Here is a 27009-nt window from a genome sequence, read left to right as displayed (position 1 = left end):
TGTCAGTATAGGGCTTATCCCCAAGGATGACTGATTTGGATCACCTGGAGACATTTCAGGGCTAAAATTGTCTTATTTATTGAAATATAAAAAGCCTTATATAAAATTTTGCTCAATATTAAGAAGTGAATTGTGGCCAGGTGCAGTGGTTCATGCCTGTAATCCCAGCACTTCAGAAGGCAGAGGTAGGAGAATTGCCTGAGCCAGGGGTTTGAGACTAGCCTGAGCAACTTGGCAAGACATAGTCTCTACAATAATTAAAAAAGTTAGCTAGGCATGGTGGTGCATATCTGTAGTTCCAGGTACTTGTAAGGCTATGATGAAAGGATCACCTGAGCCCAGCGGGTCAAGGGTTTGTTAGCCATGAGCATGCCACTGTACTCCAGCCTGGGAGGCAGAGACCCCAGCATAAAAAAAGAAAAAAAATTGCATGCTACTATCCACTTAAGACCTGTGCTTGAATCTTTCAACATTTTTAAAAACTGTGAGAATTTTTTTTAAGGTGAAGAAAGATAATAGATTAAGGTAATATTGTTCAAAAGACATAAGTATTAAATAGCTTGACAGTGATTAGTGTTTAAATGTGTAAATAGTAAGCACAATACAGTTAAAGACAGAAAATATAGAACTTTCAAGGAAAAAAGGTCCAATTATGTTAAAATTTAATAATTTAAGATAAAAATAAGAAAATAGAGCAAATTAACATGAAGGGCACCCAGTAAGTCAATAAAACTAGTCTTAAATATATCCATCATAATATTCAACAAAAAGAGACTAATTCTTCCACTTAAAAACAAACACTGACTATATTTTGTTGGATAATTTTAAGATAAATGAACCACTAATCATCTACTATAGTTATATATAAAGTATAATAACTGTTATGGCAAAGCATTTTGTCATTGTTATAGTATTAACTTCTTTCTTTTTTAAAAAGTCAGATACTCACTGTCTTGCCCAGGCTGGAGTCCATCAGCATGATCTTGGTATTTTTACCATTTTTTTTTTGAGTTGGAGTTTCACTGTGTTGCCCAGGCTGGAGTACAGAGGCACACTCACGGCTACCGCAATCTAAATTTGGTGGACTCAGGTGATCCTTCTTCCTCAGCCTTCCAAGTTGGTAGAACTACAGGCACATGCCACCACACCTGGCTACTTTTTAAAATTTATTATAGAGACAAGGTCTCATCAAGTTGCCTGGGCTGGTCTTGAACCCCTGGGCTCAGGCAATCCTCTCGCCTCCGCTTCCCAAAGTGCGGGATTACAGGTGAGAGCCACCATGCCCAGATGATATTTTTACATTTTTAATGTACAATGTTCTAATGTTATAGCTTGATAGATTAGCATAATCTGACTGTCACACACATGCAAATACATACACACATTTATACATAGGCAAATGCACTAATGTGTGTTAGCATACACCTGTTAAGTTCTTGTAATGCACTTGTTTTATAACTGTGTCTACAGTACTGTGAAAATGAGTGAATAAACAACTGAGCATTGAGGAAACACAATTCACATACCACTGAGGTTAAGGGATTATTTATCTTGGCAATGCAAAGTTTGAAAACACTGCAGTCTCCGCTCATAAGAACAAAAGGGCTGATGGTAGGGAAACTTGCATTGGTAACTGCAGAAATCTTCATCATCAACTGACTGGGATTATTATAAAAGAGGAAAACAGTCCTGAAAGGTGAAGAAGAGAGTGGAAAAGATACAAAAGTGCTCCCCAGAAGGAGGGTTTTGGTAGCCTTGGACTCAGGGAAAGATCTGGGGAGATATCAATCTTGTGTGTGCATTAGACCTGCCTCTTGTTCCTGTACAGAATGAAAACCATGGAGCCCTGGCCTAAGGAATGATCCTCAAACATAAAACATCAGGGAACTATAACAATGCTGCATAGATTTCTGTCTGGATTTGTCATGATGAACAGAACACTATCCCACATCTTTTTGTATTTGTGTTTTCCTTACTCTACTTGCCAGTCACATGTGTAGGAAAACTGATACTTACCAATCAGTGTAGGATCCAGCACATAAATATGGAGGAGCCAATGTACTTAGGAGGTATCATCTTAAGCTCTACCTAGAGTTCCTAATTATAGTCACCTGGAAAACTCTCAAGAGGCACATGGTGCTAGTGAACACACCCCTACCCACTCTGAACATAGAAAAGAGATTGTTTCCAAAACCACGGAGGAACGTTTCCACACAAAAGCTGCCATTGTCCGTGGAACTCCTCTAGAGAGGAGGAAGTAGTTGGCTACCATCAGGTGCTTGATAATAAACTCTGTGGACCTTAACTGCACCCAGTGAAGTAAATGAAGAGATGAGAGTTCCTTGGGATTCCAAGTTCAGCCTGGGACAAGGAGAGCATTTCTATTGCTAGGTCCCCGGCAGCCGTTCTGTCAGTTCCCACAGTCTTTTGTTTATCTTCTGAGCCAGAGGAACCTGCAGGGGAATGTGAAGCAAGGGCTACATTTAAAATGTCAACTAAAATCCAATATTCTCTGCTGATCATTAGCTTCTACTCAGGAATACACCTTAAAGATTTTTTTATGATTAGCAGGTTTCCAATATGTGAACTTATACCATTCAAAGTGTGCTTGCAATGTACTGATCAATGCTACAAAAAGCAGGCATGTGGTGACTTTTTACTCTCACAAATCTATAAGGCAGGTGCTGTCAATATAATGATAATGATGAATTCAGAACAGAGAGGAAAGGTGATTTGTCTAAATTCAGCCACTGGGCAGGGGCAGAGTGGGGAACTGACACTGTCAGCTGATTTCAAGAAGTGCTTTTAACCACCATGCTGTACTATCAAAGCTAGTTAGCTGATTTCTTCCAATAATACAGGCATATGTACTTAGTTTGGGTTTTACACCTTCCCATTATATTTTACACTGGTATATTTAATTTTACTTCTGTGGGTTTAACACATTCCTATGGATATATATAAAATATTTTGCAAACGAATACAGATTATGAATAAACTTTAAACTTTTTTTGGTAAAATGTAGATGCACTGATTGCAGTATATTACAAGAAACCATGGCCAAGTAGAATTTAATGAATACAAGATTATTCCTGTATCAGGATGGTCATAGACGGACTCATTTTTTTTTTTTTTTTAATGTTAGGAAAAAAAGTGCAATGGTAACTGCCATAAGAATTCTCCAACAATCTCATAAAATGTTGGATTTGGGGATTGATATTAGAATGTCTTAATCCAGAGAAAAATAAACACATAATAAATCCTTGTGTGACAAACTGTCTGAAACCCATTATTATAAAGTTACCTTTCCTTTCAATATGTCTCTCCAACATCAAGGCTGAAAACAATCTCACCACAACCGCACATCACAGCTTTTAATATAGACACAGTTACTACCTCCATTTAGCATTTTATACACCAATGTTGGAGAAAACATTTCTATTCCAGAAATTACCAGACACATTGACTCTGCACAGGATTGGATAGTTCTTGCAGATTCATACTATTCTGTATTTGGGGCATGGAAATAATAGAAATCTAAACAATTAGTCCAAAATTTAATTAAATAGGAAATAAAAAAATCAACAGAAAATTATTTAAAAAGTAGTTGAAAAGATCAGTGAGAGGGGCAAGATAGCCGTCTGGAAGCTGTTGACTGGCATCTCTCTCAAAGAGCAAAGCAAGAAAAAGAGCTCCAAAAGTCAGAGACCCCCAGCGATGAGAGTAAGTTAAGGAGGATACAGCTCACAGAGTAACTGTGGGTGGGACTCAGAGAGAGTAGAGAGGAGAAGGAGCAGCCTGCTTGGAAGTCAGGGAGCCCCTCTCATGCCTGGGTCATGTCAGTAGCAGAGAGTAGGCTCTGGATGTGAGGAAATGGTGTGTGCAGGAAATTAAGGATTTGGCACTCTCACTACGGACTGAAAGGGTCCACTGGGCCTCACGGGACTCCAGTCCCACGTGGGAAATAACCAGGATACAGCAAAGTAGTGTACTGCCAGAGCTCATACAAAGCTGGGAACCTGTTTGAAGTCTGAATGCCTATGGCAAAAACATCCCTCAAGAACTTGATTCCTGAAGGTGGTGTTTGGTAGCTAGCTAAGAGGTCAGAAGAGACTGGATACCCACCTGCCTTTATCTGCCCCAAAGACAAAATTCTACCACTGCTGACAGATCCTGTTTGGGGCAAACTGCAGCAAGAGATCCTGTTGCTGAACAATCTTCTGACTTCTGAAGGTGAACAGCCTCTAGCAAAAGAAGGGGATCCAGGAGGGGCCCTATCATCATGGTAGCCCTTCTCTCCTACATGAACTCTTCTGTGCAACAGACGGCTCTACCATTCCAGCAGCAGTGTCACAGTAGCAGGGGGACCTATGCCCCCTCTCAATTCCCACTGAGTGAACACAGGTGGGGAACTGGAACACAGACCAGTCAGACCCAGAAAAACCCTGCTGCTGAAAGAAAATTTGAGTTCTGACCATGAACAGCTTCAAACAAGGGAAGAGAAGTTGAAGCCTGTCATCCTGGCAACTTGCTCTCCTCAGGTGTACTCTTTTGTACAACAGGGACAGCTTGACCATCCCTGCAGTGTAGCACAGTGGCCAGGGACCTGTTTTCCATCGGGGTAGCAAATAATGACAATGGGGAAGGGGGGAGCTGAAGAGTGGTCCAGTCTGACCTAGCCCTATCTGACCAGCTTTCACTTCCAAGCCCCCTCAAAACCCCCCTTACCCCCTCTAAATACCTTGGCATCCATCCAAACAAAGAATAAAAGATCTTTAAAATGACTACTGCAAAAAACTGCTCAAAGAAATCAAAGATGACACAAATAAATGGAAGAACATCCCCTGATCACGGACTGGAAGAATCAGTATTGTCAAAATGGTCTTTCTACCTAGAAAATCTACAGATTCAGCACAACCTTATTCAAATTACCAGCATCATTTTTCACAGATTTATAAAAGAAGATAAGCAGTTGAAAAGAAAGTACAAAAGCGCTTGGATAGATACAGCAATCCTCAGCAAAAAGAACAAAGCTGGACGCATCACACTCCTGGACTTCAAACTTTACTACAAAACTACAGTAACCAAAACAGCAAGGTACTGGAACAAAAACAGATACATAAACCAATAAACAAGACAGAGAATCTGGAAATAAAACCATGGGCCATCAAGTAACTTCTATTTGTCAAAGCCAAGAAAAAGAAACATTGGGGAAAGGAGAGCATATTTAGCCAATGGTATTGGGAAAACTGGCTAACCACATGCAGAAAAGTAAGTCAGGACCCCGACCTATCATCATACACAAAAATTAACTCAAAATGGATAGGGGACTTAACTGTAATATCTCAATCTATAAGAATTGTAGAAGAAAACGTAAGGAACGCCCTCCTGGAAATCAGAGTAGGCAATGAATTTAAGGTTAAATTCTCAAAAGCAAATGCAGTAAAAGTTAAAATTGATAGTAGGATCTTATCAAGTTAAAATGATTTTGTACAGCAAAAGAAGCCATCAAGGGAGAAAAAAAGCAACCCACAGAATGGGAAAAAATATTTGCAAGCTATGCCTCTGATGAAAGCCTAACAACCAGAATCTACAAGGAACTCAATTGAATTGACAGAAAACAAACAAACAAACAATAACCCCATAAAAGGTGGGCAAAAGACATGAAGACACTTCTTAAAGGAAGACATGTAAGCAGTCAACAAACATGAAAAAATGCTCAGCCTCACTAATCATTAATGAAATTCAAATTAAAACTATAATAAGATACCACCTGATGCTAGTCAGAATGGTTATCATTAAAAAGTCAAAAACTAACAGGTGATAGGGTGCAGAGAAAAAGGAATGCTTCTAAACTGTTAGTGGGAATGTAAGCTAGTTCAACCTTGTGGAAAGCAATGTGACATTTTCTCACAAAACCAAAAATTGAGCTGCCATACAGTCTGGCAATCTCACCTCTGGGAATATACCCAGAGGAAAAGAAATCATAGAACTGACTGAAGGCTTTACCATATTTCTTACATTTCTGAAATTTCTTTCTAGTATAAGTTCTTTCACACCTATGAAGGGAACATGAAAGAGAGAAAGCTTTATCAAATTTCTGATACACAGCATTTTATCCAGAGTGAGTACTTTCATGTTTTTGAAGATTACTGGGATGACTGAATGCCTTTCCGCAATCTTTACATTCATAGGGTCTCTCTCTAGTATGAGTCTTTTTATGCTTATTAAGGTGACTGGAATGAATAAAGGCTTTACCACATTGCTTACAGTCATAGGGTTTATCTCCAGTATGAGTTCTTTTATGGATATGTAGAGACATGCGACATCTAAAGGCTTTCCCACATTCTGCACATTTATAGGGTTTCTCTCTAGTATGAAGTCTTTCATGAGAATTAAGCTGATTGGATTGTCTGAAGGTTTTACCACATTCCTTACATTCATAGGGTTTCTCTCCAGTATGAAGTCTTTCGTGGGAATAAAGGTGACCTGATTGACTGAAAGTCTTACCACATTCCTTACATTCATAGGGTTTCACTCCAGTATGAATTCTTTCATGGTCATGACGAGAACTGGGACATCTGAAGGCCTTACCACATTCCCTGCATTCATAAGGTTTCTCTCCAGTGTGAATTGTTTCATGGTATTTAAGTTGAAATAAGCGACTGAAGGCTTTACCACATTCCCTACATTCATAGGGTTTCTCTCCAGTATGAATTCTTTCATGGTCACGAAGAGATGTGGAAAATCTGAAAGCTTTACCACATTCCCTACATTCATACGGTTTCTCTCCAGTATGAAGTCTTTCATGGTTTTTAAGTTGACTAGAGTAAGTGAAGGCTTTACCACATGCCCTACATTCATAGGGTTTCTCTCCAGTATGAATTCTTTCATGGTATTTAAGTTGACTGGGGTGAATGAAGGCTTTACCACATTCCTTACATTTATAGGGTTTCTCTCCTGTATGAATTCTTTCATGGACATGACGAGAACGGGGATATCTGTATGCTTTACCACATTCCCTACATTCATATGGTTTCTCTCCAGTATGAATTCTTTCATGGTATTTAAGTTGAGTGGAACGACTGAAGGCTTTACCACATTCTCTACATTCATAGGGTTTCTCTCCAGTATGAATTATTTCATGACTTTTCAGGTGACTGGGGCTATTGAAGGCTTTACCACATTCCTTACATTCATACGGTTTTTCTCCAGTGTGAATCCGTTCATGTTGTTTAAGCAAAGAGGGAAAACTGAAGACTTTTTCACACTGCTTACATTCATAGGGTTTCTTTCCAGTGTGAGTTCTTTGATGCTTTAGAAATGAATGGGGAAGAGCAAAGACTTTCCCACACACCGTACAATTATAATGTTCCTTTCCAATGTGCATTAGCATCTCCCTTTGAACACTTGTAAGAGAAGTAGTTTTCTGACATTCTTTACATTTATATGGCTTGCCTCCACATTCCTTGCACTCATATAGATTGCTTTCAGGGTTAGAGATGGTAAGCCTATGAAGGAATAAATGACATATGAAGATTTTCTTACACACAATACATTCACAAAGTTTTACTCCAATGGATATGTTTTCCTTTAAACTAGGATTTGGAGTTTGACTGAAAATATTCTCTACGTTGACTACCCTCTTTGCTTCCACACAGTCTCTCTAACATATGACTTCTATAACAAATGACAAGCACCTCATTACTGTTTTATTAATAATTTTCTATTTATTAATAGGTCTGGGGCTTACATTGCTACAAATCAGGGAATGTTTTGGATGATCACTACATTGTAGGAAAGTAAATGGATAGATTATACTACAATATAGCTCCATCCCATCTAGTTATTCAATGTGATCATTCATATGTGCAGTTTATTAGTACTGGTACCAACTAAACTATTTTGAAAAGACTGAAAATCTACATGTTTCTGGTAAATATTTTTTAACAATAAATAAATTTAAGTCATTCTTGTTTTTAAAATACCATGACATGCTAACATTGCCTGAAACAATACTGTTTCCTCTTCTGAGTTTACATTACCGTAAATTTCTCCAAGAATTTTCATATTGATCTTTAATATTCTGGTCCTCCCATTTGTTTCCTAAAAAGTAGATCCAGAAAAATCATTATAAATTAGTAGAAATTATAAAGAAATTAGTTACTTCTAGGTGCTACATTTTGTACCCACCAAACTTGATGTTGAAATTTGACCTTCAATTTGGCTATGTTGGGAAGTGGGGTCTTGTAAGATGTGTTTGGGTTATAGGACAAAATCCCTCATGAATAGGTTCACACCCTCCCTCATGTGTATGGCAGTTTTCACTTTTGTGAGACTGGACTGATTACCAGAAAGTCATTTGTTATAAAAGCAAGTTTAGCTTCCTAGACTCACTCTTATTATCACTATGTGATTTCTGCACATGCCCTTGTCCCTTCTGCTTTCTGCCATGAGATGAAGCAAACATCAGGTCCTCACCAGAGATAGCTGCTCATCCTGGATTTCCCAGTCACTGAAATCATGAACCAAAATAAACTCTTTTGTTTCTAAATTACCCAGTGCCAGCTATTTTGTTATAGCAGCAAACAAGAGAGATAGAAACAAGACTCACAGTACACTGGGAACATGCCCAATTTATTCACCAAAGTATTCTTTTCCCACATTCCAAATCATGGATCAGCTTTGAAAGTCATGGAACACTTATCCTTTAAATGAGTAAGTGAAGAAATATTGTCATTTTTACCAATAGAAGCCAGATTCTTGAAGGTTTCTCGCATCACATCTCTATAGAGATTCTTCTGGGAAGGATCCAGCAAAGCCCACTCCTCCTGGGTGAAGGTTACAGCCACATCCTCAAAGGCCAGTGAGTCCTGGAACATCCCACATTTTTGTAGAGGAATATGAGTGAGATAGAACCACTGGAACTCTACAGTCATTTCATAAGGTGTTCACCTGTTTCTGTGGGGCCCAAACATCTATTTCCTGATGTGGTCATCAGATTATGATTTTCCAGCAGTTCTGATAGCAAAATTGAACGATTTAAGAAGGTGTTCAGTAGAAACACCCTTTCTTGTTGCTGGGCTCAGGGACTAAGATGTGCTGCCAGGTCACCCCTAATTTCTCTATAGAATATATCCATAGGACCTGTCGTGACAATGTCCTACTACTTGGTTCACATGAGTGTTAACATTGACAATCCTGAGACCACTCATTCTTATAAATGCCTGCTCAAAGTCTGACCTTTGCTGGTAAGAGGAATCTTGAATTTGGAAGGGATCCCAAGAATCTAAGTGATAAAAGTGGCTCACTGTGGGTGAAATCTTTCCCGAACAACATGGTATTTAACAAACTTCTGTTTTCCTTCTAAACTTCTATTTCATTCACTTCTCTCAGTAAAACCTAGGGGATCAGACCAAACAAAACAACCACAACAAACACCAAACCACACCAAACCAAAAACACTGTGAATATTAAGTATCTAATGAGCTCCCCCAGTAGGTAAGATTATATGCATACTGTCACAGTTTTTTAGTTGGGGGAATGGAGTCTCTTTAGGTAAAATTCTCAGAGTATATTTCTCCTTCATTCTCACACAACCACTACTATAACAATCACCAACAGAGAAGACTTCTGTGATCAAAGGTATAAGGAATTTCCTCCACACATCAATCACTGGGCACCAGCTTGGTGTTCTCCAACTCAGTTCTGACACTATTTACCTGGAGATCACATAGGGTGAGGTCTCAGTTCCCTAGTTGGCCCCTCAGACAGTTGCAAATCTGGGCCCCTGGACCTTCTTACCAATCAGATTCAAGCTGGGTTCACACAACTGCCTCTTTGAACTTGATTAATTTGCTGGAAAGGCTCACAGAACTCAGGGAAACATTTACATTTACTAGTTTATCATAAAGACTACTGCAAAAGATAAAAATGAAAGGATGTACAGGACAAAGTATGGGGGAAGGCGACAGGGAGCTTCCATGTCTTCCCTAGGCACCACCCTCCAGGAGCCTTCATGTTTTCAGCTATCCAGAAGCAAGTTCTCTAAATTTTTATGGAAGCTTCAAGCATCAGAATTCCTTCCCCCAGGGTATAGGGTTGGTCCCTTTTTGCGGAAGGCCTTAAGACCCACAAACAGAAGGCAGGGGAAAACTAGAGTTCAGCCTTGCAGCTAGTGAAAGTAAAGCAGAAGATGGTCAGAGATATTGTTTCTGAGGCCTGTCTGGGACGCCTAAGACACTCAACATTGTAACAAAAGACTATATTAAGAGTGATGCAAGTTATGAGCCAAACACCATGGAGGAAAACCAATTTACAAATATTTATCATAACATCACAGAGTCCATCATATGTGGTTACACCAAGAGAAAGTTAGAAAGTTTGCAAGTGATTTACACTAAATTTAATCAGGAATTAAATAAGTATAATAATTAATTTTTAATGATTCAAACAGACCAATTTTAAAATTTCTATTGTAACATGTCAAAGCAGAATAGGTGAAAAGATGGCACAAATTCTTACAAAGAACTCAATGTTAGCTAATATCACTTCTTACAAATATCCTTACATAATTTTATGAATCCCTAAAAGAGACACTGAGTAGTCAACAAAAACTATTTCTCAAAACCAATAAATATAATCAACGTATCAAAATTGCCAAAGTCCTCTGAACATCAATATGATGGCTTGCTTAATATACAACAAGGATTATTTTTTATTTTTATTTTTTGAGTTGGAGTCTCACTCCATTGCCCAGGCTGGAGTACAGTAGCATGCTCACGGCCATCCCCGTGCCAACCCACTGGGCTCAGGCTATCCTTCAGCCTCAGCCTTCCAAGTAGCCAGAACTACAGGCATGCGCTACCACGCCTGGGTAATTAAAAAAAAATTTTATTGTAGAGATGAGGTCTCGCCAAGTTGCCGAGGCCGTTCTCAAACCCATGGGCTTAGATAATCTCTTCCCCTTGGCCTCCCAAAGTACTTGAGATTATAGGCGTGAGCCACTGCGCCCAGCAGAGAGTAATAATCTTTATATCCTGACCCCCTGGGAAGAGGAAAGCTGCCCATGAGGCTGATAAACTTATTTTCTCTTAAGCAATGGGCCTAAGGTTGCACAGATCTCCCTGAAGGCATCCTGAAGCAAAGGGTGTGAGTAGCTTTAATCTCCAGGGCCCCCTCCTCTTACACATGTTCCTGCTAACACTCTCTTTATGAAGGCTCACTGCCCAGGGGTCTGTAGCTAATGGTTGTGGAACTCTTTATAGATAGTATCTATTGTAAACTCCAAAATTGGTTTATGGGATTTTTTTCCAGGCTTAGCACTCTGATGGACCCAGGACTCCATGGAAACCCAGAACATATACCAAGAAGCTGACTCCACAGTCCTGGGGCCTCCTCTAAGAAACAGGCTGTGACATCCTCCCCCACCCCATGACTTCATTCCCAACCAATCATGGCACTTGTTCTCTAGTCCCCTGCCAGCCTAATTATTCCTTGAAAAACTCTAGATTCTTGGGGAGACAGATTTGAGGACTATTTCCTATCCTCCTCACTCTGCTGCTTTGCAATGTTAAACTTTCTCTAAGGCAACGGCTGCCATCAGTATGTTGTTTTTTCCGGGCAGTGGACAAACTTGGTCAGGCTATAACACTCACAGGACGGAAATGCTCCCTAATCCAAGGTCTCAGTTCTAATCAGTATCCACTCATCCATCTGGAGTCAGTTTAAGCTTCTAACCTGCGAGGGCTTTTCTCTTACACAAATGTGGGGAGTCTGCTGAACCTCAATAATTCTCCAACATAGACTGTGTCTACAAAAACAATTTTGACAGCACCCAGATTCAGCACAGACTCCACAAACTCAGGGATCAGCCTCCACATCACTGCCTCCACTGCAGAGGCCAGCTGCAAACCCCAGGGGACCATCTATTCCTCTGAGCAACTGCTTATAAATCAGGGGCTTCCAATACACCTCCTCATGTTTAATAATTTGAAAGAACTACACACAAAACTCAGCAAAACACTACTTAGGTTTAACAAGAATCCTAGTGAATAGTTGTTATTAAAAAAAAAAAATCCCCCATTCTGTGTTTCTCAAGAGCATCTTACTGCAAGCACCCTTCCCATTATGATTTAGATGCTGCTCCTTTATTTACCTATCACAAATCCATATAGACTCTACAAATTTCTCTTGCTTCATAAACAATTAGCCTAACAGTTTTGTCTACAATAGTTAGAACAAAATTTCACTTAAATTTCTCTTCTACCCCAGGACCCTGAGCCTGAGCTAAATACAACCTCTCTTATGATTCCCTGATCTGAGATCTGATTTTGCCATTCTCCATCTTGCCCTCCTCTCCCACTTTCTCAGATTATAACCATTTATGAAATATGTTAACACAGATGGAAAACATCCAATGAAATTTTTTTAAAATTTCAGATTTCATAACTGTCTTGGCCTCTAGTCTTTTAAGGAGGCAGCCTGAGCTTTAAAAGGGGGAGGCAGGCAGCTCAGGCGGTGAGAGAAGCAGCAGTGGCCAGTCAGCCCACCCTCCTTTGCAAAGGCTCCCAGTGCACTGCAGCCCGCAGGCACCCAGCACATGCCCTGCCTACTGCCAAGATACCCAAGAGGAAGGTCAGGGAGATCTGCATGATTGTCAGAAGAGAGATCTGCATAGTTGTTAGATAAAACTGCTCCAGCAAAAGTGGAAGCGAAGCCCAAAAAGGCAGCAGGAAAGGATAAATATTCAGACAAAAAAGTGCAAGCAAGAGGGAAAAGGGGAGCAAAGAGAAACCAGGCTGAAGTGGCTAACCAAGAAACTAAAGAAGAGTTACCTGCAGAAGACAGAGAAACTAAAACCCAGGAGAATTTAGTCTCTGATGAAGCAGAAGAGAAAGAAGCCAAGTCTGAATAAAATCATATCCCATGTCATATCAGTGGTGCCTATCTCCCTTCTTGTACAATCCAAAGGAATACTTTTATCAACTATTTTATAAATGCAAGTTTTTAGTAGCTCTAGAAACATTTTTAAGAAGGAGGGAACTCCACCTCATTCCATTTTTTAAGTGTAAATGCTTGTTTTTAAGAGGTGAAATCATTTGCTGGTTGTTTATTTTTTGGTACAAACAGAAAATAATGATGGATATTGAATTACGGGAGGCTTTGACTGTCTTGGGTGTCAGCTTAACATTCCATAGGTGGGGGGTTAGTTTTTATATCCTATAATGCAAAGTATACTATGTGACAATATGGATCACAGTCCTGCATTTAATGTCTTGAACATTTAAAATTACTTCTATTCCCATGTTGTTTTTTAGTACAATTGTTTCCTAAAGAAAACCACTCCTTGATCGTGGCTCTCCCTGTCAGAATTGTGTGCACTTTGTAACATCTTTGGTTATGGTAGCCCTATTTTCCTAATAACTTTGTTAATGTGTTGTGAAAGATTAAAAAATTGAGTATGTTGTATATATGATAAATTATGAACTGCTGGGATGTATGCAACAGCTTATCAACACTTGAAGATACTGGTACTGATATATTCTTAAGGAAAATTTGCCTACAAATTTTAAGCTGGAAAGCCACTGGAAAAACTTTTTAAAAATAATGATACATGGCTTTTTAGATTTTCGGTACGTATGTTAAGAATTGTGTGCAAATGGAAATGTCTGTGTACTGATCCTCTCGAACACAACCAACAAACTCAATTATGAAAAAAAAGAAAAGGGGGAGGCAATCCTCTAAGGCAGTAATGTCCAATAGAAATAAAATGTAAGTCACATATGTCATATAAAATCTCCTACTGGCCACATGATAGGAAATAAAAAATAAACAGGTGAAATGTGTTGCCATAATTTACTTAATCCAAAATATTGTCATTTTAATATTTGACCAATATGTAATTAGTAATGTAGTATTTTGGGGGCACTATATCATTAAACCTCACTATACACTTTAAGTTTCCAGCACATCTCAGTTCAGATCAGTCACATTCCTGGTGTTTAGTAGCCCCGCATGTCATACTAAAGTGCAGCTCTGAGGACTCTGAGTCTCCTGACCTCAGTGAGGTAAAGAACCTGAAGCCTTCTTTTCTGCCAGAGATGAGGAAACACCCCCACCATACCAACATCTTTCCTCAAGGCCAAGGATGGAAGAGAAGAACCTTTGGAGAGAGGAGGGGCAGCAAACAGAAAGTGTATACAGGTAGACAACTACTGCTCACCTGCTGCTTGGCAGGGACCCATCCATCTTCCAGATAACAGACAGTGGACAGAGGACTATGGAGTCCCAGGAGGAAAAATGTCTTGTCTTTAGATTTACAACAGCCTTGGCCTCCACAATTTAAATATGGAGGGAATAGATAAAGGCAAACATCTTATTTTGCAATTTGATCTTGACCTTAATGGTCAGATTGTGGCTGTCTCTTTCCTCCTGTGGTGTGGAAGACTGTGAGTTTAAGCACCATGTCTACATGCATTTCTGTATAACTCAATACCATGTAACAAAAGGTTCAACTTAACATATGAGGAAAAGGAAATCAGTACCTATATGGTTGCCTACTGTTTGCAAGTAACTCAAGTAATCACCCTGTCCTTGAATTCTGGCATCTGTTTGTAATGTGTACTTGTAGTAGTTAGCTATTGCTGCATAAAAACCACCTTCAAACGTATTAGGCTCCTGATTGAGCAGGTCAGCTATTTAGGTGAGCCTCATCTAGGCTTTTTCAGTTAAGTGTAATGTTTTGGTTTTCCCTGCTTTTGAGGTTTTCTGTTTATCAGCAGTTGATTATGATGTATATGGTTTTATTTCTATTTTCTTTGAAGATTTTGAGACCTTTTTACGTCTAAAAATTGTAGGATTTCTATCAATTCGACTGTCAGTGATTTTTCCCCCTCATTTAGCTTTGTTTGTTTTTTATCTCTTCCACTTCCTTTTGGGACTCAATCACCTCATAGGACTCTGAGACTCTGATACTTTCCTCCCAAAATGTTTCCCCCTCTTTTTTCAGATTAAATAATGTACATTGTTTGTCTTCAAGTTTCTTTTACTCTTTCTAATCCGCTGATAAATTCCAAAGTAAAATTTTTATTTCTATTAAAATTCTATAATTTCCATTTCTGTGAAGTTCCACATCTGTACATTAATTCAGAGAATATTTTTTATTGACTTCAATGAACATGTTTATAATAGCAGCTTTTTAATTTTTGTCTGATAATTACAACACTTTGGACATCTTGGGAATACTTTCTACTGCCTGATCTTTATCTTGTGTAAGAGTACATTCTTCTATTTACTCACACTTCTCATGAATGTTTAGACTGCTTACTAAAACCTATATATGTGAGTTACAGAGACTCTGGATTCTGTTATATTACTTTGAAAAGTGTTATTTTTTCCAGAAGGAAACTAAGTTTGTGGGTCTACAGCAGGCACAGTTGAAATTCTCATTTAGTTCATATATATATATACACATATATATATATATATAAAATGTAATATACAGATTTTTTTCTATGCAACTATATATAGTATTTCATACACATTTCATTTTTATCATCTGTGAGAGCGTTAGTTCAATAAAGTGCTTCAATATTAGTAGAAGCCATAACTTCAGTGTTGTTTTCTTTTTAGATTTTACATAGATTGAATTATATAGTACACATATTTCTGCATCTGTTTTCTCTTAGGCAGTATTAAGACATACATCTATGCAATTACATTAGCTACAGTTTATTCATTAAAAGTTTTTCACATTCTGATAACATGTAAAAATTATCATTTTATCCATTTTTATGTACATAATTCAGTAGTAGTAAGTATATTTACATAATTATAAGTTGTATAATTTCCTTATGGATAGAGGTGATGTTTGTACAATAATATGACTGTATGTAACGTCACTGAACTGTATACTTACAGTGTTAAAAATGGTTATATAAACATTTGTGCAACTAACTTCTTTACCCATATAAAACTTTATATATCTTGAAATTATAAATTTTATTTGTAATTATATCTTAATAAAAGAAAACAACCTCCCTCCCAAATTAGCAAGTATTGGTAATGTGTAAAAATCAGTCAAATTGTTTGACCTGTAAGTGGTGCGACCTGTAAGTAAGTAGCAGGTACGCCAATTGAAAAACTGACCAAATGCCCAACGCTGCTTAAGTCAGACAATGGCAGAGGCTCAAACCAGGGCAATGCTTTATCAAAGAAGCTCAGGTTGGACTTACTGCCCTTCCTATGTAAGGGTGGCAGGTGCCAACCCTCCTAGACTAGGATGAGGGCCAAGGCCCCAGAAACCCAGTGAGAACAATAGTGGCCAGGGTGTCTGGGAACTGGAGGCCACATGTAGAATTGACTATTACAGTGGTCACCTAAAAACAAAGACTATACTCGCCATAGTGGACACGAGGGTTGAGTATACCTTTATTTATGGTAATAATCATCAGTTCTAAAGACTGATAATGGCTATAGATGGATCCAGAGAGGAGCTGTGAAAGAAAGACAGGTTGAGCCAGTATTGTAAGTTGGAAGGTTACTGCCTAAGCCTCATCTGGAGTTAGATGGACTCCCCAGTACATGGAGAACCTCTTATGTAGTACGATTGCTATTCTGCTTATCCTGCTTATCCTCCTGTTTTGCTACTGTGGGTTATATTGCTGTTGTGGCAGCTGGTTGCCATGTTCCTCCCATACCAGGCTCCAGGGAATTCCCAGAAGAATGTGAGTGCCATCAAGGGTATGCAGGGAAAGAATGTAGGGTGGCACACATTCAGTGACAACATGCGCATACCCTGGATACGGCTCCAAGTAGGGGTTTGGAGACCGGACAAGGATCCTGGGGGTGGCTAACTTGGGATGTGTCCTTTCCCTTAGGACCTGGCCTCGGTATACAGGTCATACTGAGGCCATGAGTAATGTGTCCTCTTTCCTGCTGACTACATTTTGCAGCTCTGCATGGTGAATGTGCTCACACAACCGTCCTTGTGGCAGTCAGTCCGTGCTAGGTTCAGACCACATAGTGCATACCTGGATCAATGCCCATAATCTTTGGTTACCTTTAATTCACCATTAGTTCATTATAATAACAAAAATCCCACTTCTAAAGAAACTTCATAGTCATTTTGTATACATGCAATATATATATAAGTGCCTTTTTACACTATACCTGTGCATTAGAAATTCTACACTTTTCATGCTTAATCCTTCACTCCACCCTATGTAAAATGCTATGCAACCTACATGCCTTTTACTATTTGGGAGCAATTTTTTCCTGTCCAACAGGCCACTTCTGGGCCATCTTCCCTGTAGGTTCCCAAATAAAACCCATGTCTCATGCGTTTCTCAGGGTCATTTATTCGGCCTCTTGGGCACATTGTCTTCCCTTTTGTGATCTTTGGGACTCTGGCATGACATCTACATGTATGTATAAATCTATACCTGTGTTTGTATATTGTCTAAATGGTATCAAATTAACATAAAGATAAATTACTACTCATAAATTAGATAAATAAGTCCACATTTTTAAATGATTATGTGGCTTGAATAAATATTTTGATAAATGATGGTTTCATATTGTTAGTTTAATAAAACCAACAACATGAATATGTCTTTGAACTTATCAGAAGAATATGTATTTAACTGTCACATTATTGCTTTTATGATATGTGTCTAACATAGTTATATAAAAATGGTTAATAAAAAATTTAACTTAAGATGATGCATACATCCTTATAGTGTGTCATAAGATCTTCCAAACATAGTTAAGAATGAATAAAGTAATATAGATGTAAATAGAATACAAGTTTGTAAATTAACTTACAATGTTTTATAATATATTTATTTAAAAAGGTTTCTATATCCTTAAAGTTTTTCTAAGATAAATTAAATGATGGCTATTCATTAAATATCTATATCATTTTCAAAAGAGATGTAATGATATATTAATTACTAAATATAGTTTAATCTTTCATAGCTTTAGCTTCTGATGTCAGAGAATCAAAATATGTTTAGATGTTAGTAAATACATCCCATTCCACACTGAAAAATTGTATCATTAGAAACCATATGTTCCTGGCCAGGTGTATAGGCTCATGCCTATAATCCCAGCACTTTGGAAGTCAGAGGCAGAAAGAATCACTTGACCCAGGAGTTCAACCATCCTGGCAGCATAGCAAGATTCATCTTAAAAAAAAAAAAATTCTACATATAAAAGAAAGCCTATGTTTCTAAAAATTATAAAATGTTTATTTGTAAGTTGTTAGAAAATGACTGACAGTTAAAATTCCTTACTTCTTAGTTAAAATTCATTACTTCTTATAATTATATAACTAATAATTAAGGTTACTAGCAATTAAAATACTGACTAACATATGGAAACCAAAATTAGACATAAGAAGAGTTACAATTTCATAAACAAAGTGCATAAAAATGTGTTTGGCTAAAACATTAAAAGAGACATGAAACTGTTTTTTCTTAAAGAAAAGTAAATCTGTCTAGTGTAGAAATTACTTAAAGCTTGTGTTAAATAAAGGAATAAAATTTAAAAAATAAGACAACTGAAGGGATATAAGAATTGGGAGAAAAAAGAGAATGGGGAAAATTGTTAGAGGTAATAAAAGATTTATAGAAAATATATCTTGCATGGCCAGAGCTGACTGTGATTGTATAGGCTTGCTTATAAGCTTTTATTAAGGTTATAAATATTAATACTACAATAATGCTGGCATAAACTTTCATTTTCTCTTTTAAGTAAGATTTTTATAAAGTATTAATAAAAAATAAGAAAAGACTTGGGTTCACCTTTTGAATAAACTGGAAAAAAAGGAGAAATGACTAAACTTTAACCATAACCATATTAAGTCATGTCCCATTCCTTCCTGGAGAGCTCCTTCTGATCTTAACACAAAGAGACCCATTTTCCTGGACAAATAATTTGGTCTAATTATAATATATAGCTGATTGTCAGCATTTCCATTGTGCCTATCAGCTTCAGTCTTACAGACTGGTGGAAGGCACAAATGAAAAAACAAAAAACCTATTGGCAAAGTTGACAGAAACCTTTAACCTCCCTAGCCTAAGGCTCTTCCATGGGTATTACTTAACTTACAGTCTCCCTCATTAGGAAAGCATCAGCTTTCTCCCTCTGACAAGAAGGTCCAAGCACCTGGATGAAATAGCTAAAACTGGCTTTTCTTAATTATTCTTCATTGTTTTTCATTATTGCCAAGGCTTTATAAAGCCTCTCACTAAAAATTCTAACTTAAAGATTCTTTTAACAGCAACCTCCCAGGAGATATACATACAAAGCTCATGGCCTCTGTGCAGGAAGTTTGTTTATTGGAAAACTCATCAAACAAGATTCCCACTGGAAGAAACCACATCAGGTACTGTGAGCCAATCCCTGTGTTCCTAAATTGAAGGACAATGTCTCTTAAGTCATTTGGTCATCCCTCCACCTAAAGACAGCTCTGAAGAAACCCAATGCTGGACTAGTTGGTGAAAAGCACCAACCAATTCTCATGCTTTTCTCTAGGCCTGACCACCAATCTATTTTAGGAGATTCTACCTGAGGGAACCAACTAATGATCTGACCATCAAGAAGATATTTCCATGTGTTTCATGGGGAACATGCTTTTACCTTGATGGGCTGTCATTTTCCATGAACTCATGATTAGAAATTTTTTCATAACCTTAGGAAAAACTGACGATGAAACCAGCTTCCATTGCAGTTCAACACAAAAGCTGTTGATTCACTGGTTGAAACTGTACTAAACACACTGCCTTACATTATCCATTAGCTGAGAAGGAGGGGTATGTATGTTGCAAAGTCTCTTGCTTTCCATAAAGGAGAAACTCAGCTAGTGAACAAGAGAAAGAAAGCCACTTGGCCACCATAGACCTCTAAAGAAGAAACTGGATTTAAGTTTCTTCGTGATGTTCTTAGTTGGCTCCCTAATGGAGAAGGTTTCTACTTGTTGTCCTGTCATATACAAATTCTCCTTGTATAATCCTAATGTTCATTATATTTCTGTTATTCAAATTATTAATGTTATGTATCTCTTATTAGTTCTTCCAAGAAAATTAGCATCATGGTATTCCAAAGACTAGAGATTATGAAACTAGGAACAGCAGCTACATAAATTGATGACTTGACTGAAGCCTCATCGTTGTCACCCTGTCATGCCATCCCAATTTGGCTTTGGGTGCTCTTAAAGTTCCTCATTGAGATGTCTCTTCTTCCTCCCCACACGATGTGGGACAGGACTATTTGGGAATGAGTCTTCCTAGCAATAAGGGACACCATGACACTCAGATTTTGATCATCGATGCTTTCAAATAGAAAGACTGTGATCAAAAGGGAGAAATAGGAAAACAAAACTTTTTATTTGAAGAAGGCAAGTCTTGTTTAAGGCCCAGAGAAGCACAGGAATGTGTAAGCAATCACATCTCACTGTTGCTAAGACCCTTGAGCTCAGCAATCATCTCTTAAAGCCACATGCTACATGGACTCTAGACTAATACCACAAACACCTATAAACTAACACTGAACACCATACCTCATACCTTGCAGCTGAACAGTGTATAACAAATCACTAAGCAATGTTATTTCTGTAAGCCAATAAGAATTCCTGACAAGGAACTTTTTATTCGCTAACTCCTTGTCCCTCTTTTTGACTTTAAAAAGCTGCCTGTAATAATTTAAAAAACAAAACCAAAAATACTGCCTGTAACAAAGATGAAATGAAACTCATATCCAAGAATACTTGGGTCTGAGTCTTTCAAGCAACTATCTTTCAAGCAATTATCCTCACCTTGGCTCAAATAAATGCTTTATATTTTGTGCCTCAGTCTCTCCCTTTAGGTCAACAAATTTATAAAGCATTAGGACTTGGGGGAAATAAGAATGACATTGCCAACAAGATCAAAAGAGACAGTTGACACATCTCAAGTCTCATAAGCACTGGAACGGGTGAGTACACTGGGTGACTCACAGCCTCAGACAGCAGCCTGTGCACTAGATTGAAGCAAAGAAACCACACACACACACACACACACACACACACACAAAACCTTTGAGCATTATATTTATGAGCTACGAAAGGTAACAGTAAGTTACTGAAAACTCAAAACAGGTAAAACCAAGCAAAACCCTGCTTCATGATAAACACTTAAGCTAGAAAAAAAAAAACAAAAGGAATCAGGATTGTACTCCTAAGTGGATGCAGAAGATAAAATCAGGGAGATGCAATAATGGCCCAAGGCCTGTATATCCACCTGGATGAAAGCCTAGGGAGGGTCATATTCTTATTATTTAAACTCAGCACAAAACAATTTATTTCAAAAATTATCTTTGCTTCTTCAGGTTATATCAAGTCACTCAGATTTTCAAGCAAGAAAATAAAAATCTTACACTCAAATCATGAATTAAATCCTTAAATACTTGAACAAACAGGAATTAGATGCCAGTATGATTTTATAAAGAAAACATAGGACAAGCAGCTCAGGGAAGCAGCGTCTTTCACCCATAGTTCACAAGGAACCCCATACTCTATAGATTTAACACATTTCCAAGCTTAGGGACCACTCTCAAGGTTGGGATGTAGCCCAAGGAGGCTCACTCCTTGCTGGTGAGGGAGAAAAACCAGAGCAGCTGGGAATTTAATTCTGGGAGCTCCTCACACCCTACTGTCCCATCCTCACAGCATGGAAACAGTCCCTCCTTCAGAGTCTCAGTTCTCAACTGATACCAAACCCTCACCCAGAGTCAGTTTAAGGTTCTGGCCTGTCATGTCTTTTTTCTGAAAACTTTTCTGACACCAAATGTGTGGAGTTTGCTGAACACCAACCAATTCTCAAACTGGGTGTCCATTAACATAATTCTGACACCACCCAGAGGCAACAAAGACTCCAGAAGTGTAGAGCTAGTACCACAACACTGCCCCACTGCAGATGCTAGTCACAAGCCCCAGGGGCCCACGTACACTTCTGAGCAACTGCCTATAAAGTGGGGGCTCACATTACCCCTCCTCAAGTCCAAAAATTTGATAGAACTACTTACACAACTCAGCAAAACGATGAGAACTATTCATAGCTATGTTTACCAGTTCATTTAAAGGACATAACTCAGGAATAGCCAATTGGAAAAGATGTATAGGGCAAGGGAGAGTAGTAAGGAGGATGGTGGGTAGGTAATCCTGTAAACAGTTGTGATTAAAGAACTCCCCCATCCTTTGTGTTCTCAAGAGCAGCTTACTGCAGAGGAACCACCTTCTCATTATGACTTAAAGGATGCTCCCATTTTACCTATCCCATAGCTTACTGCATCCTCCAACTCCTGGGCTCAAGTGATCCTCCCTCCTTACCCTCCAGAGCAGCTAGGACTACAGGCATACACCACCACCATGCCTGGCTTTTTCATTTTTGTTGTTTACAGATTAGGGTCTCACAAATTTGTGCTGACTGGTCTAAAATTCCTGGCCTCAAGCAATACTCCCACCTTTACCTTCCAAAGGTGCTGGGAATACAGGCATGAGCCACCATGCCAACTTGACAAAACACTTGTTAACCAAACTTTTCTTAAGTTTTTCTCCTTCCTCCAGGCTGCTAAAAGCAGACCCACTCCAGCCTGAGCCAACATATGACCCCTCTTTATGTCCTTCCTAAGAACAGGTTGACTTCAGGATAAAATATTCACTGATCTACGATCTGATTTCACTGCCTTCCAACCTACCCTGCCCTCCCACCTCTCTAATCTTGTTTGCTCTTCCCCATGAAAGAAAGCCCTAGTCTACCTAATCTTTGAAATACTCCTTTAGAATAAAGTTACTTTTAACCTAAACTTGAAACTATTTTATTTGACAATTTCTAGAAACTGCCCCAGGACAATAACACTTATACCCTCAGAAAAGGCATGATATCCCCACTTCCATCCCAATCCCAACCACATGTACCTGGGGGTCTCCAGCTTTCCACGACTCTGCAGCTTCTCTCAGTTCAAAGGCCCCTTCCATGGCTAGTGTGAGCACCTGGGACAACTGCAAGGGAAGCTTCCCAAAAAGAACTAACTGGGACTTCAATGATTTTCTTTTGCAGGATCAGGATCGACTTTTGCCTCAAGTCTCTGGACCCATGATTCTGCTTCCCAGTCAAGCTTATTCAGCAAAATCACTTGAACTCAGTGTTTCTGTTTAGAGAAGAACAAGAAATTGTAAGAAACTTACGTTTCATATCTCAACAGAAAAAACAAAAGGATTACTTTCAGACCATAAACATGTCATTCATTTTTTTCCATAATAACAAAACATGTAGTAAACAATCATAATGTGAATATTTTTCAGAGTTGCCAAATCCCATCCCATAAGATTTAGCACTAGCCAGGTGTGGTGGCTCATGTCTGTAATCCCAGCACTTTGGGAAGTAGAGGCGAGAGGATTGCCTGAGTCCAGGGGTTCGAAACCAGCCTGGGCAACTTGGTGAGACCTCATCTCTACAATGAATCAAAAAATTAGCTGGACGTAGTAGCATCCACCTGTAGTTCCGGCTACTTGTAAGGCTGAGGCAGAAAGACTGCCACAGGACAAGGCTGCAGTGCTCGTGAGCATGCCCCTGTACTCCAGCCTGGGTAACAAAGTGAAACTCCTACTAAAAAAAAAAAAAAAAAATTAGTACTAAACTCTGACATCCAGATAACAGGACACAGAAAAAAGTTATCTACTGTCATTAATTCTCCACCTGCATAACAGAAAAACTGATGTTTCGTGAATGTCTGTAACTGATCGATTAATCTACCAAACTTTCTTGTGGAAACACATTCATTTTTTTGCAGCCACAACTGGAGACACATTATCTCTATTTTTCCCAGGGAGCTTTCCCAAAGCTAACCCTGGGATTATGTGTGAATTCAACATATAACACAGAGCAGACCCCAGAATCTTGTCACATTCACACTGCAACATTAAAAAAGAATGTAAGAATTGTTAACGCATGAAATATAAAAGTAGATATTTAACTTTTTCCCTAAAGTCCACCTACTTCTTGCCTATTAAAAACTATTTCTCTTTTTTATCTTTCAAGCTCTAATGATACAATCCATTTTAAAATTAAATAAATAAACAAACAAGTAAATAAAATGAAAAGCTGAAGTTGAAGTGAACAAATGTTATCAAGGTGACAAACACAGGAAGGGGAGGTACCAACAGAAACACACACATATGACTCAAGTGTCAACTCAGGCCATCCTAACACTGAGGGATCCTCCACTCCATCCTGCTCACTGAAGTTTTCAGTGACCACCCTACCAGGAGACACTGCACTTGCCCTCCTGTGTGCCCGAGGGGCATTTTGCTTTGCAGGTTCTTATATCACCTCACTGAGGTGGTTTTTCCTGTTCTTTAAAATAGTTTTTCTTTCACATCTGAAAGAATTCAGACTCTTCCTCCTTTAATAACAGCTTTCCAAAGGTTGACCACCAATATGTCTTCAAAGAAAAGCTGGAGTTTAGGGGGAAAAAAATCTTAATGTCCTAAGGGGTCACCTCTTCAGAGGAAGGATATACCAGAAGATTCCCCTTAGCTCCAGGGCATCCAGCTGATCCCAGAGAGGCTCCACCCCATACTCAGCCTGTCCTCTGGGAGGTAACCCAGGGCTGATATTCACTAGACACTCCAAGATACAGGGTCACGGTGGACATCTTGAGTCATCTCTAGAAGGTTCTAAAATCCAAGATCCAGAAAAGATAGGAGAGTGGCTGAGAACACATTTCCCTGGAAAAGTTGCAAAGAGGAACCTCAACCCAAATAGTCTGTGCCTAGGAAAACTAAAGGAGAGACACAGAGAATTTTTTTTTTAAGTGGAGTGACAGGGGATTATTCTGCTTATTTTCATGTGAAATATTTAGAAACAGAAAATAAGTATTTTAAAAACAGCCACCCACTCACTGCTCTGTGAAAAAAGTGAGCAACAATTAAAATACCATGTCTACTTAAAAAGTAAATAAATAGTTGATATGATTGTGATCTGAAAAAGGGTAGCTGGCATTCTGGAATGTGGAAACAATATCAGAAACAGGATTTCCTACAGGCCCTAAAACAGACTATGGTCACAGTCATAGACTTGAGACCATTTGCCATATACAAGATCTGACAACTAGGTTCATCAACCATCCTAGAAAAAGTGCTGAATACCTCATTGCTGAATAGCTCTATGATCACCTTCAAAGTACTTCCCTTGGGAAGCTATGCACCAATGGGAGTGTCTAATTCACCCATCAAAGCAATTTTGGAACTCTTTCTGGAATGGCCATCAGAGCTGTCGCCATTATTTGTTGAGATCTTACAATTAAGTTCATGAACTTGCAACTGTGTACTTACGTTGACAGCACTGTACAAATACTGTATTGGAACACTCTCCCTACATATCTACTCTAGCCCCCAACGACTTTTTTCTTTACCCAAAGATAAAGGAAATACTGAAAGGAAGACATTTGATGACATTCAAGGGTAATATGACAACGGCTCTGAGGAAAGTTTTCTGAGGAAAACTTAGGCTTAACCCACCACGAACTGCCAATAAAGCTGATTCCATAACCAGGAACTACCCAGCTGCATAGTCCAAATAAGGCGACTACAACACTGTAACAGATTAGTTATCGAAGGTGCTTTGCTTCCTCCTGCGCCTTACAAAAGCCTTTTCTTCACGCCCTTCCCCTGGAACCTAAACCACGAGCCATGGTTGGGGGCTTCCCGATGTGTAAACCTGTTTACATATACTCTTTAACATGTTAAAGGTGCCTCAGTTTAACATTTAACCGGAGAAACAGCTAGGGACCTAAGGACCACAGCTCTTCCCACACAGGAGCCCCGCACACGAGTGGGATCTCCCTGACACCCTCCCGTCGTCCCCGCCCAATCTGGGGAAAGCAGGGCTGCGGGCGGGAAGAGTCGCGTAGGGCCGGGACAGGACCCCCGGGTCCCGCATGCCGGTCCGGCCCCGCACTGCGCGGAGCTGCCGGTGGGAACGCCAGCCCCGCGCTCCCCATTTCTCGGCTTCCGAATGACCCGGGTCGTCCCTAGGGTCTCCAGGCCCTGCAGGTCCTAAGGGACATAGGCTGCAGCAAAGTCACCTGAGCCTACCAGAGGAAAGAGACACACTCCGAGCTCTGGCTGGAGCAGGGACAAAGGCCCCGAGATCCCGGATGCGCCGCCTCCGCTCCCAGAACACCGGCCACAAACACTCACCCGGGTCCTCTCGACGGGTCTCCAGGTTCTGTAGGTCACAGGAGACACAGGCCGCGGCAGAGCCACCTGGGCCTCTTGGAAAGCGGGCGAGGGAGCCGAGGAGACGGCACTCAAGCTGGGTTCGTGGTCACCAGAGACAAAGACCCCGCCAGATCCCGGAAGCCATCCCCTGCTCTCCGGCTCCGCACCTGAATGGACAGTTCTGACCCTGACGCTGTTGATTGGATAGCCCTGAAGGCCCAGCCCCCATAAGTCCCGAGTGACAAGCAATGCGATCAGGCGGTGGGTAGAAGGCAAAATTGTCTGGATTTTGGATGCAGCACTTTTCAGGCAGAGCTCCCCACAAACTCTCCTTGTCGTGGGGCCTGGTCTGGCCTGGGAGACGTTTACATTTAACGTTGTATATAAGATTACATGCATTTTAAATTTTCTATATTTATATAGTACGTGTATATGTTATTCACAAATGGAAATGACATTTTAGTTTGGGGAGGGGGAGGGGGTGACATGGGCCAGGGCGAGTGGGGGCGGGGCAGAGAGTTTCTGATTTTATAACCCTCCTGGCTTCTGGTCTTTAGAGGAGGCAGCCTGAGCTGAGGAAGACCATAAATGTGAGCTACGTGTGTTATTTAAATTTTCCTAAAAGCCACAAAAAAAAAAAAAGAAGAAGAAGAAGAAAAAGAATCAGGTAACATTGATTGCACTTAAATGTTTGTTTTAATATATCCAAAAATTTTTTTAACATGTCATCAATAGAAAATTATTAA

The 27009-nt window shown here is 39.4% G+C and overlaps 1 protein-coding gene across 1 annotated transcript; it reads right to left on the bottom strand.

Annotated features, from left to right (window-relative positions):
- Nucleotides 1–7710: 7710 nt before the first annotated feature.
- On the bottom strand, nucleotides 7711–26367 carry LOC103263949 (zinc finger protein 124-like). The gene is made up of 4 exons (XM_021714207.1): nucleotides 26243–26367; nucleotides 22958–23190; nucleotides 8747–8873; nucleotides 7711–8106 (listed from the first exon to the last, which is right to left on the bottom strand). Exons 2-4 carry the CDS (start codon nucleotides 23015–23017, stop codon nucleotides 8042–8044), a joined length of 252 nt encoding a protein of 83 aa, XP_021569882.1. The 5' UTR covers nucleotides 23018–23190; nucleotides 26243–26367; the 3' UTR covers nucleotides 7711–8041.
- Nucleotides 26368–27009: the final 642 nt, after the last annotated feature.

The sequence above is a fragment of the Carlito syrichta genome, unplaced genomic scaffold, assembly GCF_000164805.1.
Source record: "Carlito syrichta isolate Samal-C Ts95f unplaced genomic scaffold, Tarsius_syrichta-2.0.1 Scaffold305332, whole genome shotgun sequence".
In the NCBI taxonomy this organism is placed as follows: Eukaryota; Metazoa; Chordata; class Mammalia; order Primates; family Tarsiidae; genus Carlito; species Carlito syrichta.
The sequence above is the reverse complement of the archived record's forward strand: the minus strand, read 5'-3'. Positions and strand labels throughout refer to the sequence as shown.

Bases quoted from the DNA above. Each gene is read 5' to 3' on its own strand.
- LOC103263949 (XM_021714207.1), bottom strand. From the start codon at position 23,017: ATGGAAGGGGCCTTTGAACTGAGAGAAGCTGCAGAGTCGTGGAAAGCT. The intron at 8,874-22,957 runs GTACATGTGGTT...GGGATGTTCCAG, and splicing joins GGAAAGCTGGAGACCCCCAG to GACTCACTGGCCTTTGAGGA. The intron at 8,107-8,746 runs GTAAAAATGACA...TCTACTTTTTAG, and splicing joins CAAGAATCTGGCTTCTATTG to GAAACAAATGGGAGGACCAG.